Raw genomic sequence first — 15,692 nt, forward strand, 5'->3', positions numbered from 1 at the left:
TTTCTATTTGGACAGTTGTTTTTGGCCAGTTTGTGTTTTTCCAGACATCACTCCATGATGTTGTTGAGGTATATGATGGCCCAGCTCTTCAGTCATCTTTGTTATCCTCTCTCTCAGGATCTCATTCAGGTATCATTTAAAAGAACTCTCAGTATATTGTTATTTATTTTTTAAAAGGAAAATATAGTAAAAAAAAAAAAAAAAAAGAGACAAAAAGTACTGTCGTATTTGCTTAAATTCATCTCAAGCAAATATATGAAATCCACATTTTGAACTAAACACTTCAAAATCTTTGCATTGATGAATGAAGTAAAAATGCTTTTTTTTTTTTTGCCTTTTTAAAAATTTTGATATTTAGCTAATATTTTGGATATTTAGGACTTCTTACTCTGTGCCTTTATGGCTTTATCTGAAATAGGTAGTACATATTCTAAAGGGAAAGCAAGGCACATTTGTACCAAAGTAAAAAAGTAAAATTAAATAGATTAGTTACATGTTGAGTCTATTTAAAGAGGTTTGGGGTTTTTTTGTTTGTTTTTTCCCATTTTGGTTTAGGTTTTCTTTGGGGGTTTTTTTGGTTTTTTTGTTTTTTTTTTTTTGGAGGGGAGTCTGTTGTGGTGTGTGTATTTGTTGTTGGTTTTTTTGTCATTGGTTCATTGGTTTGGGTTTTTTTTTTTTTTTTGTGCGGGGGGTTGTTTGGTTTTGGTAAAGGAAAAAGGCAACAAACATTCTTCATAACTAAGATGAGTTTTAACTCCCCTTTCCTAGAATGACATAATGCTGTCAACAAAAAATATTAAAACTGCATATATCTTGCAGAGTTTACTGAAGCAGAACAGGGTTTGGAGAGTATTATTCTATCTGCAAAGATGTTGACAGGTGTTTTCTTTGGTAAAAAGTGGCTACGATAACTTTGTATTTTCATTGTTTGAGTAGGCGAATCCCTTCCATTGAGCTCGGGGAACCAGATCACAGTCAGATTTACCTCAGTTGGACCAGTAACAGCTAAAGGATTTCATTTTGTTTATCAAGGTGAGACAACCTAGGGAAATGTGTACATTTATTCTGTTCATCATGGTTTGTAAATCATCAGAGAGGAACAGACTGAGAATGAAGAGGAAACTAATAGCCTTTTAACAATAGAAAATTGTCACTATTTCTACATGTTTTGAAAAATTTTTGAAACTATTCTTTTATTTGTATTTTAAAAGCTGAGATCAAATACTTAAGAAACATAAGAGGGCTTACAAATTTAAGAAGAGAGTTACACAAAACTGCTGGTTTTGTTTGCTAATCTGATTGACAAATGTTAGATCCATCTGGATGCTCTAACTGGTTTATCTCCCAATTTAAATATGAATAGCTGTAAATGTTATTACCTGTGGATTAAAAATGATCTTACTGTTATTAAGATGTTTTTCTTGGTTTACATTATTTGACTTTTTATGGGTCAAGTGGGAAATTTTATATACCAACACTTGCAACTGCAATTCACTCTTTCATTACATATAAATACTCATCTGACAGTCAGAACACACATTTAGAAAACCACATGAATAAATGTAAATATCTGACACAAAATGTTATTTTGAAACGCAGTATTAGTTAAGTATCTCATGGCAGTATTTCTTAAAAGTGTCATTTTAGATAGGTTTCCATGTGGATTTTATGCATTACTTCCAATCTTGGCAAGGATATCAATGCTATGCTCTCCTAAATAGTAACTCAGACATCAAAAGTGAGCAGTCTCTATTGTGAAGATTCACTTGGGGGTTATGGAAATGTTCTCAGCTGGAAAATAGCTGAAAGTTTCTTCTAGACATTTTAAATATTTCTGATTCAATATGTGTATTCCCTCACCAAATCGAAAATTAAGAATTCAGAATTGTTTGTATGTTCACAGCTGTTCCAAGAACAAGTGCAACACAGTGTAGCTCTGTGCCTGAACCAAGATTTGGAAAAAGGATTGGAAATGAATTTGCAGTTGGTTCACTGGTTCTTTTTGAGTGCAATCCAGGCTATATCCTCCATGGTTCAACAGCAATTAGATGTGATACAGTACCAAATGCATTGGCACAATGGAATGATTCACTCCCTACATGTATTGGTGAGTTCCGAAGGCCTTTTAATATAAATAATTACTGCTCAAAGTGTGGACTATTCTCCTGTTGAATATGTTTATTGTTTGTCATTGGTATAGTATTTTATTCTTGCTTACTTTAATTTACTTCCTTTTTTATTCAAGGCTAAGTTTTATGCTCCTTTCTATTCTATCTCCATTGTGACCTTGCTGTCAACTTTCACAAGTTTCATGAATATGCTCTGCTGCCATAATTAATGTGATAGCTTCTCTTACATTAACATCCCTGGAAGTTCCTGAGTATCCCTCTTTAATCAAGAATCAGAAGTATTAGTTTGGCCCCTGACTTCTTGCAAGACTAAGATGCTTTTACACTGCAGATGTCTAACAAGATACTGCAAGCTATTAGGAAGAACATTACTATATTAAAGATTTAGAAATACTTAAATTAATATTTTGTTACTTTTCAGTAACAAAGACCAGTAGCTTTTCAGATCAGAAAACATACTTTTTCTGGTTCTAGTCACTTTGAGATTAAATTCTCAAAATTAAATTCATAAATTAACGTGCATTGATATTTATAAACTGACTTGGACCAACTGGAAATCTAGTAATTGTAATGAATTTCCCCACTTTACTTTCCTGATAGGGAACAGAAGTTTTTATAAAAAATATCATAACCCATTGCAAAAATGGCATTATTGTACTGACTCCAGCAGAATACATAAACAGAGGTTTAGGTGAGTAGATGAAAAGAAAACAAAGAACATGTTTTCGTTAGGCTGATGTTTCATCTGCCATGCTCACCAGCTGATGGTGCCCAGTAGAGTATGAGTGGTTTTTAGTTAATTATAAGATTATCTCCAAAATATCAAAATCCTGATAGAGATCAAGGCTAAGTATCACTGGGGTACTATTGATAAAATATGATTAATCATGTTTTAAACAAATAATGATGCTTTAGACTGTTTCAGGCATAGCAATAGAACTACAATTTCTATATCGATAAGAAGGTGAGGTATATAGCTCTATCTCATTTAGTCTCATAGACTACAGTTTAATCAGTAAAATTGTACCACTTTTCCCCTTGAATTATATTCCCTTTGTTTTTTTTTTTTTTTTTTCAGTTATAACAACTTGACAAAGTGTTGAAATCTTTCTTTTGGACATTGGTTACAATGTATTATTGCTATATTAATACATGATTTAGTCTACAAAGAGAAAGCTATGTGTCTAGACAAGCTCAATTGAGGAAGGGTTACAGGCCACCTTCTGTGTGAAAATTCCTGTGTCAATAAATGTGATAAAACACCTATGAGATGAAAATTGCCTTAAACTAAACCAGTTTAATAATTGAAAGGGTAGACGTGACCATATTAAATTGCCTTAATTCTAGTGAATGTTTTAATATTATATATTCAGATAATAGACATATAATCATTGAATCATAGAATCATTAGGGTCAGAAAAGATATTCAAGATCATCAAGTTCAACCTTTGATCAAACCTCAACATGTCATCTACAGCACAGCACAAAGTTCCACATCCACTCATTTCTTGGACACTCACAGGGGTGATGACTCCACCACTTCCCTGGGAAGCACATTTTAATGCTTAACCACCCCTCCTGCGAAGAACTTCACCTGATGTCCAATCTGAACCTGCCCTGGCACAGCCTGAGGCAATGTTCTCTTGCCTTACTTGCATGGGAGGAGAGCCCAACTCCAACCTGGCTGCAACCTCCTTTCCGACTGTAGAGTGATGAGATCTTCCTGAGCCTTCTTTACCCCAGGCAGACCAGCCCCAGCTCCCTCAGCCACTCTGATGTTGTACTCTCTAGAGCCTCTGCCAGCTTTGCTGACTCTCTCTGGACTTACTGCAGCACTTCAAGGTCTTTTTTGTAGTGCAGGGCTCAAAAATTAACACAACATTCAAGGTGCAGCCTGGCATCAACCATTCCATTTGGTCATCCTTTTATGAGTAATTGCATAAACACTTTAAGTGGCACTAGCTTTTAATTTATCCATGTAGTTCCAAACAGATTCTATTAATTTTATGCCACGCAATATGTAGCTACAATATTTGTTATTAAGATAAGTTGCATTCTATCTATTTTCTAAATCCTCATATTTGCAGTTCCTGTAGTCCCTTCAGAACTTGGTGATGTTGCATAGAAGTGATGCATTAGCTTTTAATGGACTTGATAAACCATCTCATCAATCTTCTCCTTCATTTCAAAAATACCAACAAAATATCTATGTGCAGATTAAGATGTAATATTATTTGTCTCCGTTAGAGCCTCTAATGATATAGACAAGATGTTTTCAAGTTGAACATTCAAAAGAGAGACTTGATGGTACCTAATGTGTCTGTCCTGTTTCATGCATAACACTTTTATTAATCCATGAACAGATGTGATGAATGTAGTCTTGCAAGGATCTTGTAAATCCTTTACTGATGCAGTAGATGCACAGACTGTGATGAAATAACTCACATAAGCACACAACAGTCAAGGAGTTGAGACTGGTGTTATTAATTATTTAGAGGAGCAATATTAGAAAGAATGAATGAAAAAATATTAGAAAGAAGGAAGAAACAATGTTACCTTTTTTGTGACACTTTTAATCTTTTACAGTTATACAATACTTATACAATACAATATATAAAATACAGTACTTTATATTATACAATACAATACAAAGTATGGGTTTTTCATACTTCAACCTAAGCCTTAAAAGATGCTTTATTTTTGTAAGATTACCAGGAGAAAATGGAATGGATTTCACTCTGTAAAGGCGAAATAAACAAGGGGAATATTAGCATGATTCTGTCAGGTAGGAAACTGACATAATTCTAATTTTCTTCTCCTCCTTTTTTGGTCAGATAAAGGAAGAGTTTTGAGATATAAAATTTTATTTTCCCGAGGCATATAGGTATTTTCTAATGTAGCATCAATTGAAAATGTTTCCAGCCACAGTATAAGCTTTTATAAAAAGTCTTCTCATTCTGAAGCTTTATACTTCTTTTCTTCCCTTATGCATTTCCTTTCAGTGCCCTGTGGTGGTATTTTAACAAAGCGCAAAGGGACCATTTTATCTCCTGGTTATCCTGAGCCTTATGACAACAATCTGAATTGTGTGTGGAAGATCACAGTACCAGAGGGAGCTGGGATTCAAGTAAGTTTACTTACTATTTGCTTGCTAACATCATATTTAGAACTGCTTTTCCTTATGCAAAAGATGAAAAGATCATCTATCTGTACAATATTTCTATCTCATTAGTGATTCTGAAATTTTTTTTAATGCACATCTTTTCAATTATGCAGTGATTGAATGTTATAGGATTCTTAAATATCTTAAAATATGCACTTGTAGCCTTTTACTTAGAAAAATATCACCATAACTTCTAAATGTATTTCAATAAATCAGTGACTCCTTATAAGCCAAGGGAAATAGAGAGCCTTCCTAGGAATTCTTTTTTGCTCTCCCCAGATTTATTTGTCTCCTTTCACACAGTGAAATTAAGTGAGTTGCTTTCAAAGACAAGTTATATGTGTTATCCTAGAAACTCTGCTATTTACTCTGTGTTTATGGAAGTTTACTGTGATGTAAAGATGCTTCATTATGTTTCGATGTGAGATGGGAATTTATTCTTTTAAATAGTTTCAGAGTTGTTGCTAATTTACATAGATTAATAATCTCATAGAACAAACAGTAGGAAAGTATCCATTAAGCTTAGTCATGCATATCTCTAGAGTTCACTAAAGAAACTGACAGAAATCTGGTTATTGCACAGGCAGTTGAATTTAATAAATTAGAACTTCTAAGCATCATCTAAACAAATTCCTAGCAAAATGCACATCAAGAAATCATGATAAAAATTTTTCTATATCTATCCTAGTTCAAAATATAACAGCTGCAGAAAATGAATAAAGAGCTCAGTTTATGTAGTTAAAGACATAATAATTAAGAAAATCTGAAAAAATCTTAACAGTGCTTTAAAGCCTTTTTACAAGTTTCATTACAAAGTTTTCAATAATATTTAATAGTCTAAATCAGCTTTGAGATTGATTTTGAGAAATACTACTTGATTTAAAGAGTTGACTAGGGCAGCTGACAGGATACTTTGTTCTATGCATTTCTTATACTAGGAAGATAGTTCAGAGGATTTAAATTAGGCAGCAACTTTCCTCCTGACTTAGGCCATCACTGTTGCTTTTGAAAATGTTTATCTCTTATCACAGGCTGCATTTTTCAGAATCATTAATGAGGTGATTAAATTAGTAACTTCGATTTCAATTTAGGTGTTTACTCTTCATGATATTCTTTGCCCAAGAGTTGTAATAAATAAAAAAATATATTTACTGTCTACAAGTATCTGAAGTGTGCTAACAGTGAGGGACTCTCTGCTGCTTCACTTAAGAAAAAGAAATCTGTTTGCTATTGTATCTGACCAATTCCTACAAAAATAGGTGCAGTATTTGAGGCCCCCATCCAAGAAACAGATAGCCAAACTGAACATTTATTTCATGTAAGACAAGGTCCACGCAATCTATTTCACATAGAAAAATGGCTTCATGACTTTGTTTTACTGGAACTAGTGTTTATTTCTTCTGTTGCAATTATTCCGTTCTGAGAGAAAAAAAAATGGAGGCAAAAGCAGCATTATTCTCTAACTTTAATGACTAAGGCACCCCTTTTTGAGGGTGGTTGGGATTTCATCATGCTTCTGTCTCTTTTAAAGCATTTCAGTAAACAGTTAAACAGGAAGCTAACACCAGAAACTCTCCCCTACTAATCAGGAACAAGAATCTGATATTTCTCTACTTTGTAAGGTGTGATTTCACTTTATGAGAACAGGTATGGCCTCCTGCTTGCAGTTTATCTCCTTACCACTTTGCATCTCCATATGAGTGGAATAATATTTTCCCCTCTGGAAGAAAGGAAGTGACTATTCTGCCTTTTGTTTGTAGCATGCTAGTGACTGCCCCTCCCCAGGAGACGAGCTGGTGATGAAGGTAATCAAACACAGCGGTTTTCTCTTACCTGGAGGCAGAATTTAAAATGGCAAAATAGATGAAGCATTGTGCATCCCTGTGGGACTAGTTTAGTCCTGGAGAAAATAGAGAGGAAAAACCTGCATGTAGTGAAAATACCATGTTTCATCTTCTCTTCAATGTCCTCCAAACAAGAGAATCATATTCTATACCCATCTGATTTTCATGGCTGTGTGAATCTTGACAGAGGTAATATGTGGTTGTCACTAAAGGTTACAGGATTCATAGTTTGAATAGGCAATCAAATAAAAAATAGTTGCCATTTTATTCACTTAATGATGATTTTCCATTCTCTTTGACAAGGGGAGCAAGACAACTTTTCATGACTGAGAGAAACAGAGGCTACAATTTAGAGTCATCTTTGAGCTTGAATAAACAGGGGAAGAAGTTTATGTTCTTTGCCTCACATTTTTCTTCATAGGTGCAAGTGGTGAGTTTTGCCACAGAACACAACTGGGATTCCTTAGACTTTTATGATGGTGCTGACAACAATGCTCCAAGGCTTGGAAGTTATTCAGGTGACTGAGAAGATTTTACAATAAATGGTTCACAGATTCAGCTATTTACTGTAAACACACAGCTCTTTCTGTGTGTGTAAGCATGCTTGAGCATGGTATGTGTGCTTGTTTCTCCTGTAATTAGCAACAGGTAGTACTAGTTCTGTTTTAATCAGTCATCACTTAGCAGACTTTCATAAACCTGTATATTTTAAAATGTTAGAAATGAAATAACACTCAGAGGCTTCCAAACTAGACCTCTCTTAATCCAATTATTTTCTCAGACTTGTAGCTGGGTCCAAAAATACAGACCTCAAAAATAGGTATCTCTTGATATTGCAGATGAAAAAGGATGCATTCTTTATCCTTATTTTAGACAAAGGAGACAGTCCTTTTTGCTTTACTTTTTCTTGTTTTCTTTTGTTTTCTTTGATTATAATAAATATGTGTGTATGCTAAGAAATCAGAGTTATTCATATTATCTTGACTTGTGCTGAAACACAAATAAATAGTCCATCACATTTCTACGAACAGTCCAGCAACATATTTTCAGAGCTGCTTGATATATTATCTTGACATAATAAATAAACATAACATGACTGTTATGTTTAGAATCATCCTGGGGACAGGATTTGCTCTTGCTTTTAAAAAGACACTAGTGAATATTTCTCCTTTTGTGGGTAAAAAACAAGTAATATAAATTTATATTAGCCTTTCCTTGTCTATTGTTCATGTCTCTGATATTGTGGTGTACTGAGAATGTAATAAAACTTTTATAGGGACAGGTATTTGATAGCATGTCATGATGACAGAATATTATGGAATTGGTTATGTGACCTATCTCCTGCTCCCACCCTCTCCCCCTCCCTCTTTCTATTTTTCTCTCCTTAATTCTGTTTATATACACACACAGACATCACGGCCTTACGTCTACATTTATGTCACTTTCTGTGCTTTTCAATAATATTTTGAATTCTCTTTTCAGGAACAACCATACCTCCACTTCTAAACAGCACATCAAATAATTTGTACCTCAATTTTCAGTCTGATATCAGTGTTTCAGCTGCTGGATTTCACCTTGAGTATACAGGTAATTCAGAAATATTCAATTAATAAAGAGCACTCTCTGGTTCCAGACATCAGTTCTACCTGAACTATACAATAAAGGAATATTTAGTGCTATTACACATAATGAGCTACATACTGTAACTTCAAAGTAATTTGTAAAATTCTCATTTAAATCCAAGTGAGCAAATTCAGGCCTGAAAACTCTACTATAAGGACTGTGAAATTTAGTTTGTCTTGCTTTCATCCTTAAATTGCTTCCATCCTTAAATTGCTTTGCTCTCTGAAAAACTTTCTGAACCTACAGCAGACAGAAATAAAAGCAGATATGCTCATGTGACAATCCTAATCCATTGTGTCCAGTGCAGCCCTGGTCTCTTCCCACAGATGCCCCCCCCTGCAGCTCCACACCCCAGCACTCTCTGCCAAAATCTACACATTATGCTCAATACAATCACATATGTGCTATACAGTATGTATGCGTGGGATACAACTAGTCACCCTTGGCAAAGAGGAGAGATGGAATAATCTGAAAATAGCAGTTGTGCATCTTAAGTGAGAAATGCCTGCAGGTTAATGAGAACACTGAATTATTTTAAATGGTTTTTATTATTGCTGAGTACACCTCCAGTGGAAAAGGCTGTAGTTATAAACATACTTTCTGTCTGAATGACTTTGTCTCAGATGACTGACAGGAATTCTGGCAATCACCAGCTGTGTGGTTCCCTCTGCTTATATTGGTTCTGGTGTCTGATCTGCATAATTGTGTCACAGTTATTTCTTGTCAGTTTTACCATATGCAAATCCCATGCTCTGGTTGTCTGATTAGCCAGTTGGAGAACACAGCCTTGCAAAATTACAGCCTGATTGCTTGTCTGTAACTAAACATTAATTATAGGTAGAATTATCCTGCCATTTCCTTGAAATGCAGATAGTCTCTCAGCCGCTTACAACTTCAGATGAGAAAAAACATCAGGAAGTTATGAAAATGAAATAAAATTAGACTGAATCCTGTGAAATTGAAAAGGCACCTTTGTATTCCCACATGTCCAAATAATATGTGTAATATATACTGCCCATGGAAAACTTCCACCTTTAAAAAGGGAAAAGATTAACAGTACACTGTTTAAAGTATTGGTCCATGTCAAGAACAATTACCAAATACGTGTGTATGGGTTTGTACAGGGATGTATGTGTGGATCTGAACAAAAGCAATATTTTCTGTGTGAATGAATAAACCCAAAGTATATGTTGAAAGCTTGTGATTCAGGAAATAATACTGATGTCTCTCAATAGATAGCCAATTGACCAGTAGCTCAGTGAAATATACTGCTTTGCAAGATAAATTATTAATTTACTTTTCTTGGGTGATAGAGATATGTGATTAAAACATCATTCAGTCTCTTGTGGTTTAATCCTAAGCACATAAAGCTGCTTGCTCACTTCCCTCCCCCTGCTTCCAAGTAGGATGGGGAACAGATTTGGAAAAAAAGTCAAATTTGTGGGTTGAGATAAAAACGGTTTAATAGAACATAAAAGGAAGGGGAAATAATAATAATATGCAAATAAAATAATAATAATAATGATTAAATAAAATATACAAAAACAGATGATGCACAATGCAGTTGTTCACCATCCCCTGACTGATACCCAGACAGTTCACAGGCAGCAGTCCTCAGCCAGTTTTCCCCTTAGTTTATATGCTGAGCATGGGGTCATATGGTATGGAATTTGTTCAGTTGGGGTCAGCTGCCCTGAAACCTTATAGTTAGTTGCTTAGTGTGGATTTCAATTCCTAGGCACCAGCTGTTTCACTACTTGAATCCATGACTCTTACTCCTCCATTATTCTCTAAGAAAGACATAGTCTCTATTACCTGTGGAAGTTTTATGATGTTTTTTTTTCCATCTGTTGTTCAATTGTTTTTCAATAGGAGACTATGGAAAATTCTGCATTGAGCTGAATCACGAATTTGGTATGGGAGATTAAGCCAAGGGACAGCACTTTGTCATCATTGCTAGGAAGAAAGACAACAGAAACTGTGCCTTGTATATCTTTTGGATTTTTGTCTCTTGCATTTTTCTACAACAAACAGGATATTTGCTTGCAATTCCAGAACTCACAAAACCGCTGTATTTATGAAGAGATTTTGCCAGAAAGAAGGAGATACAGAGTTGCTCTCTTCAATTGTCCTGGTCATATCTGACTCTCAGAGAGCAGTTCCTGCTCAAAAACTGTGATTATGTTTATAAATATAGTTAGTAAATGGAAAGTAATGGCCAAATTTTAATTGTTTCATAAATTTATTTCATTTCATTGGAACCCAAGGACATCATGAGGAGTCAGCTGAATTAAAGTCTCAGTCTCTGAAATACTAAGGCATGGTTCTCATGCAGAATCACATCAGAGTTGAAGACTTATATTAAGTGTTTTCAAGTGAGCTTGCCATAAAGATTGGTTTTGTCCAATTTTTAGTGTGTCTTCCAAGTCTATTTCACCTATTCTAGGAGGCACAAGTCTGAGAGGAAGTATGCCCCATTTGTGAAAATTATTACTTTTCATTTCAACAACAAATTTCTCTAAGAAGGTTTCATTCTGTTTCATTTCCAATATCTCTTTTCATTCCTCATGAATAGTTTGTTGTCCTGTCTGCTAGGGATTATCTTCTGAGCTTCTAAAGAACCCAAATGTGAATATAAAAGTAAAGGAAAACAAAATAAACTTTATTTGTTGAAGAAATATTTTAACACAAGTAAATGATACTTTGACATAAAGAATTAAGTTTTCATGTTCTGAAACTGAATAGTGTTCCTATCTATAATGTTTTTTTCTATAATATTTTTACTTCTCTTTTGAATTCTTAAATTGTTATTTTATCCACAAAATTCATTTTCTGTATTTCATTGGACATCTTAAATACAAAAATATATATTGCATTGAAAATACATTATATCACCTGAACTTTTCCAACAAATAATGCCACAGAATGGTTTGTTAAACACTTCCATAATGTTTATGTATTTTTCACCACTATAAAAATTTTGATTTATTGCTCATTATCTCTAACTAAAGTTTTGTATTATCAAAAATTTCATTAGTAGGTTTTTGTATTGAGCATTACAGGAGCTGCTGGAGAAGGGCAAGACAGCATCAAATAGCTTCTTTTTCTTTATACACAATTGTTCTTATCTGAAAAGTAGAAGATACTGAAAGTATGTTTTCAATGAATGCCTATGTTAAAATCTCTTTTTGTTACCATTGGCTATGCGAGTTCAATAATTTAACACATTTTACTGTGAGAGTATTATAAGGTAGTTCAAGAAAGTATTCATGCACCACAAATAAATCAATAATGAACAGACTGCAGTTTATTATATTTATGAGTACATTTTTATGACCTGAATAAATATTACAACACTCCAAAGACACGAGATCTGAACTAGCCCTCAGCTGGGAAGATGTCAAAATTTGTTTCAGTTTTTGAAAGGTATTGTAGGCTTTCAGACTATATTTTTTTCCCAAATATGATTTTGTTAATTGAAGTGAGAGACAATAGGATGAACACCTGTGAATGTGGTTTGGGCTGCTAAGGTAGCCTGAGAAAGGCATTTAGATGAAGTCGTTTGCCTTTGCATGGCCTGACTATTCACACAGTTAGGTTACACGCTTCAGCTGAAGGTTCAGTTATTGGAAACTAAAACCTGTTAGTTCTTAGTTTAACTGTTCAAAACAGATAATAAGTAATCTTCTGTGTAAGCCAAGCACACTTGTTATTTTGCATTTGTACTTTGTACATTACCTGGATCACATTCTAGATGTCTGAAATGTAAAAAGTGGATCTAGGTCGATCATTCACTTTCAAAACTGGTTCTTTGCTCTTCTCTAGTTTGAGAACAGAAAATAGAATTTGCAGACTAAAAATTTCTGTTAGCTTTCATATTTCATATTGTATAAAAATGCACTCTTTTAAGGTGGTAGATTTTATTTAGTGAGGATCTTATGTGATCAGTTACTTTAGTAAGTTTTAAAACAGGCGGATTTTGATAGTGCTCTGAGGAAGTAGGTGGCCATAACTGAATTCCACAATGTTTCTCTACTACCTAGTATACTGATGACCAGTTGTGTAATAGTCCTTACTTCACAACTAGGCTTTAATTCCCACATTAGGCAAAGAAAACAACTCAGTTGATTATACTTTCTTACGTTCCTGAACCTTCCTGGGTAGATGCAAGGAAAAAAATTTCTCTTTTTGATGACTATAAAAAAAAGCATGTGGCATCTTGGCAAAAAAGCTTCCATTGCAATCAGAAATTCAAAATATCAGTATTATAGCTCTATAGGTACTTCTTTAAACATAGCAGATTAAATGAAGTCTGATGCAAATATTTATTCTGTGTGTGTGTGTATCTGTCTGTGTGTGTGTGTAAATGAATGAAGGAGTTGAGTCACACTTGTGGAGGATGGAATGCTGGAGAGCACTTTTACTTTGCACTGTTCTTCCAGTGTTTTGCAGTTGATGTATTGTTGGCCAGCCTCCCCTGGAACACATGCTGGTAAAGCACAGTGGAGGTGTTCTCAGTCTGAATGATGAAGGCTGTAATTACTAGTGAGACTGGAGGTAGAAATGAATAAGTCTGTGCCAGGAGACAGTGGAATTTTAGAACTGAGCCTGCAGATTGGGAAGTGTTTTTTGCCACACCAATCCTTTTTCTTTACTCAAGAAAGAATATTTTTTTCTCCTTATATACAGTAGTTCCAAAATAATATTCTACTTTTCCACAGACAACTGCTGATTGCCAAGAGCACCCAAAAGGTTATCAACACAATGTGCCTATGTACACTGTACACAGTCCTATGCAAATCTAAAAAACAATTTCATGTTCTTTAGAATGACTAAACTTCTCTATTTTTCTCAGCTATAGGTTTGGACTCTTGTCCTGAACCACAAACTCCAAGTAATGGGATCAAAATTGGAGACAGATACATGGTTGGAGATGTGGTGTCTTTCCAATGTGACCAGGGTTATTCTCTGCAGGTAAGCCAAGTTTCCTATTTCAAATGGTGCCTTTCAGCTCTTTAATGTGGTTATGATTGGGCCTGTCAGTGCAAAATGGACACTGAGCTCTTCAGGAATTGTGTACACATGATAAGTTTACAGGACTGTGTGCTTTTCTACCAGATAGTGAATTAGAAACTATCCAAGAATTCCATCACAAGTGTATGGCTTTGTGCTTCTTCTGCATTAGAGATTATAGGTTGTTATCTATTGTTGATGGCTTTTTTGATAATTATAGCTGAACCACTGTGGCAAAATTAAGTTAAAATAACTTGATGAACAATTAGTAGTATTTCTCTATACACAGGAGGAAAAAGAAGTAAAGAGGAGAACTAAGAATAAAAAAAGGGAAAGAAATAATTGCTTTTCTTAGTAAATTGGATAGTGTCAGTTGGTTTCTTGCAGCAATTTCTTGGGGTTTTTTTTCTCCAGAATGTTTATCAAATAGGGATGTATTTTTTCCAAGTAAATTTCCAATGTCCTTGCACTAACAAAAGGTATATCCAGGGGAGATGTAGTGATTGCAAATCACCAGTAGGAACTTGTCTCCTTATAGGAAAGAAGATCAAAAACTTGTACAGTTATGCCAAAGAATCAGATCCGAAACCAAGTATTGCTTTTACTTGAGACTCTCCAAAAAGAGTTTGTATATTCTACAGTCTTCCTTTATCTGGGTCTTAGAGAGCCAAAAGCACAGAAAATGATTACATTACCCAAGTTCTGAAAAAAAGAAAAGTCTTGTAAGAAGAAAATAATTTCTATATAACAGCACATTATGAACACATTATAAGGGAGTTCAGGAAACTTTTGGAGCAAAATAGCAAAATATGCAAGAATGAGCAAAGAATCATTAATATCAGTCTCACCCATAAAGTGTTGATGTCAGACTAACTAAATGAAGTCTAAAAATGCTAATAATTTCAATTATTTATTTTACATAATTCTGTGAAAACTTAGATAGAGGGTTTATATGTGTTGCCTCAAAAATAGAAACTGAATTATATTCTTTGACAAAAAAAAATCAACCAAAAAAAAAACCTAGTTTATAGTGATCAAACAAAGTAGTCTTGTCTGCCTCCAAATTTCAATTGCTGTTTCAATTTGGGACCTCTATCCCAATCAATTCTCCTTCAAGATAGAATTCCTAGTCATGCCTGCAGATTTCTAGCATTTCAAGAACAGATAAAACAGATGTTCTGTGATTGCAGCTCTGAGAATGACTATTGAAGTTTTCTTCTTATGTTGCCTGCTTTTAACTGGCCACTCTTGGAAACAGCCTGAGAAATATTTTTTGCTTCTTTGCTTTAATTCCCACCTTAAATACAAGTGAGTGTGAACAGATAAGCCACAGTAAAGGCTGAAATAAAGAAAATGAAACATAGAGAAAATAAAGAATTTAAGAGCATAGACTGTGCAAACACCCATGTAAAGATTCTTCCCACCATACAGTTTTTCTAACTTATGCAGTCTGACTAGATGGTTTTGGAAGATATCCCAAGTACAGTTTTCTCTTCAGACTTTCCATTTTTGTTTGCTTTCTCTGGTAGGCTGTTAGAATTACGTGAGGGTGATGAACAGCACAGAGAGTGTGTCTATGATGAGTTTAGAACATAAAGTCAGCACTTACATAATTTATATAGTATGTAAAGTTTCATCATGTTCAACACCTGATGGGCATCCATACTAGGCAAACATTGCTTCAGTTAGACCTGTAGTTGACAGACCTTTGGTTTACACTGAAACAAGCATAAGATTCAGCTGGATTCTGTAATACTGTAAGAAATAATATTAATAGACACCATCACGTAGTGAGCTAACAGTCACAGTCTTCTCTGCTGTTTTCAAGGCATGAAACAATTCACAGTGTACAATGTAAATACTCTACCTTTTTGGTTTTGTGCATTTTGATGATGTTTTAAATTATACATTCTTTTTGTT

The 15,692-nt window shown here is 34.4% G+C and overlaps 1 protein-coding gene across 3 annotated transcripts in view; it reads left to right on the forward strand.

Annotated features, from left to right (window-relative positions):
* The window catches only part of CSMD3 (CUB and Sushi multiple domains 3), a 588,763-nt gene that overhangs the window by 471,367 nt on the left and 101,704 nt on the right, over positions 1-15,692 (forward strand). For all 3 annotated transcript variants that reach the window (XM_063173375.1, XM_063173384.1, XM_063173392.1), the window contains 7 exons: positions 16-129; positions 937-1,032; positions 1,904-2,107; positions 5,132-5,256; positions 7,558-7,654; positions 8,619-8,723; positions 13,615-13,733. In XM_063173375.1, the coding sequence (XP_063029445.1) occupies positions 16-129; positions 937-1,032; positions 1,904-2,107; positions 5,132-5,256; positions 7,558-7,654; positions 8,619-8,723; positions 13,615-13,733 (860 nt within the window). The remainder of the gene's footprint in view (positions 1-15; positions 130-936; positions 1,033-1,903; positions 2,108-5,131; positions 5,257-7,557; positions 7,655-8,618; positions 8,724-13,614; positions 13,734-15,692) is intronic.

The sequence above is a fragment of the Melospiza melodia genome, chromosome 1 (genome assembly GCF_035770615.1).
Source record: "Melospiza melodia melodia isolate bMelMel2 chromosome 1, bMelMel2.pri, whole genome shotgun sequence".
In the NCBI taxonomy this organism is placed as follows: domain Eukaryota; kingdom Metazoa; phylum Chordata; class Aves; order Passeriformes; family Passerellidae; genus Melospiza; species Melospiza melodia.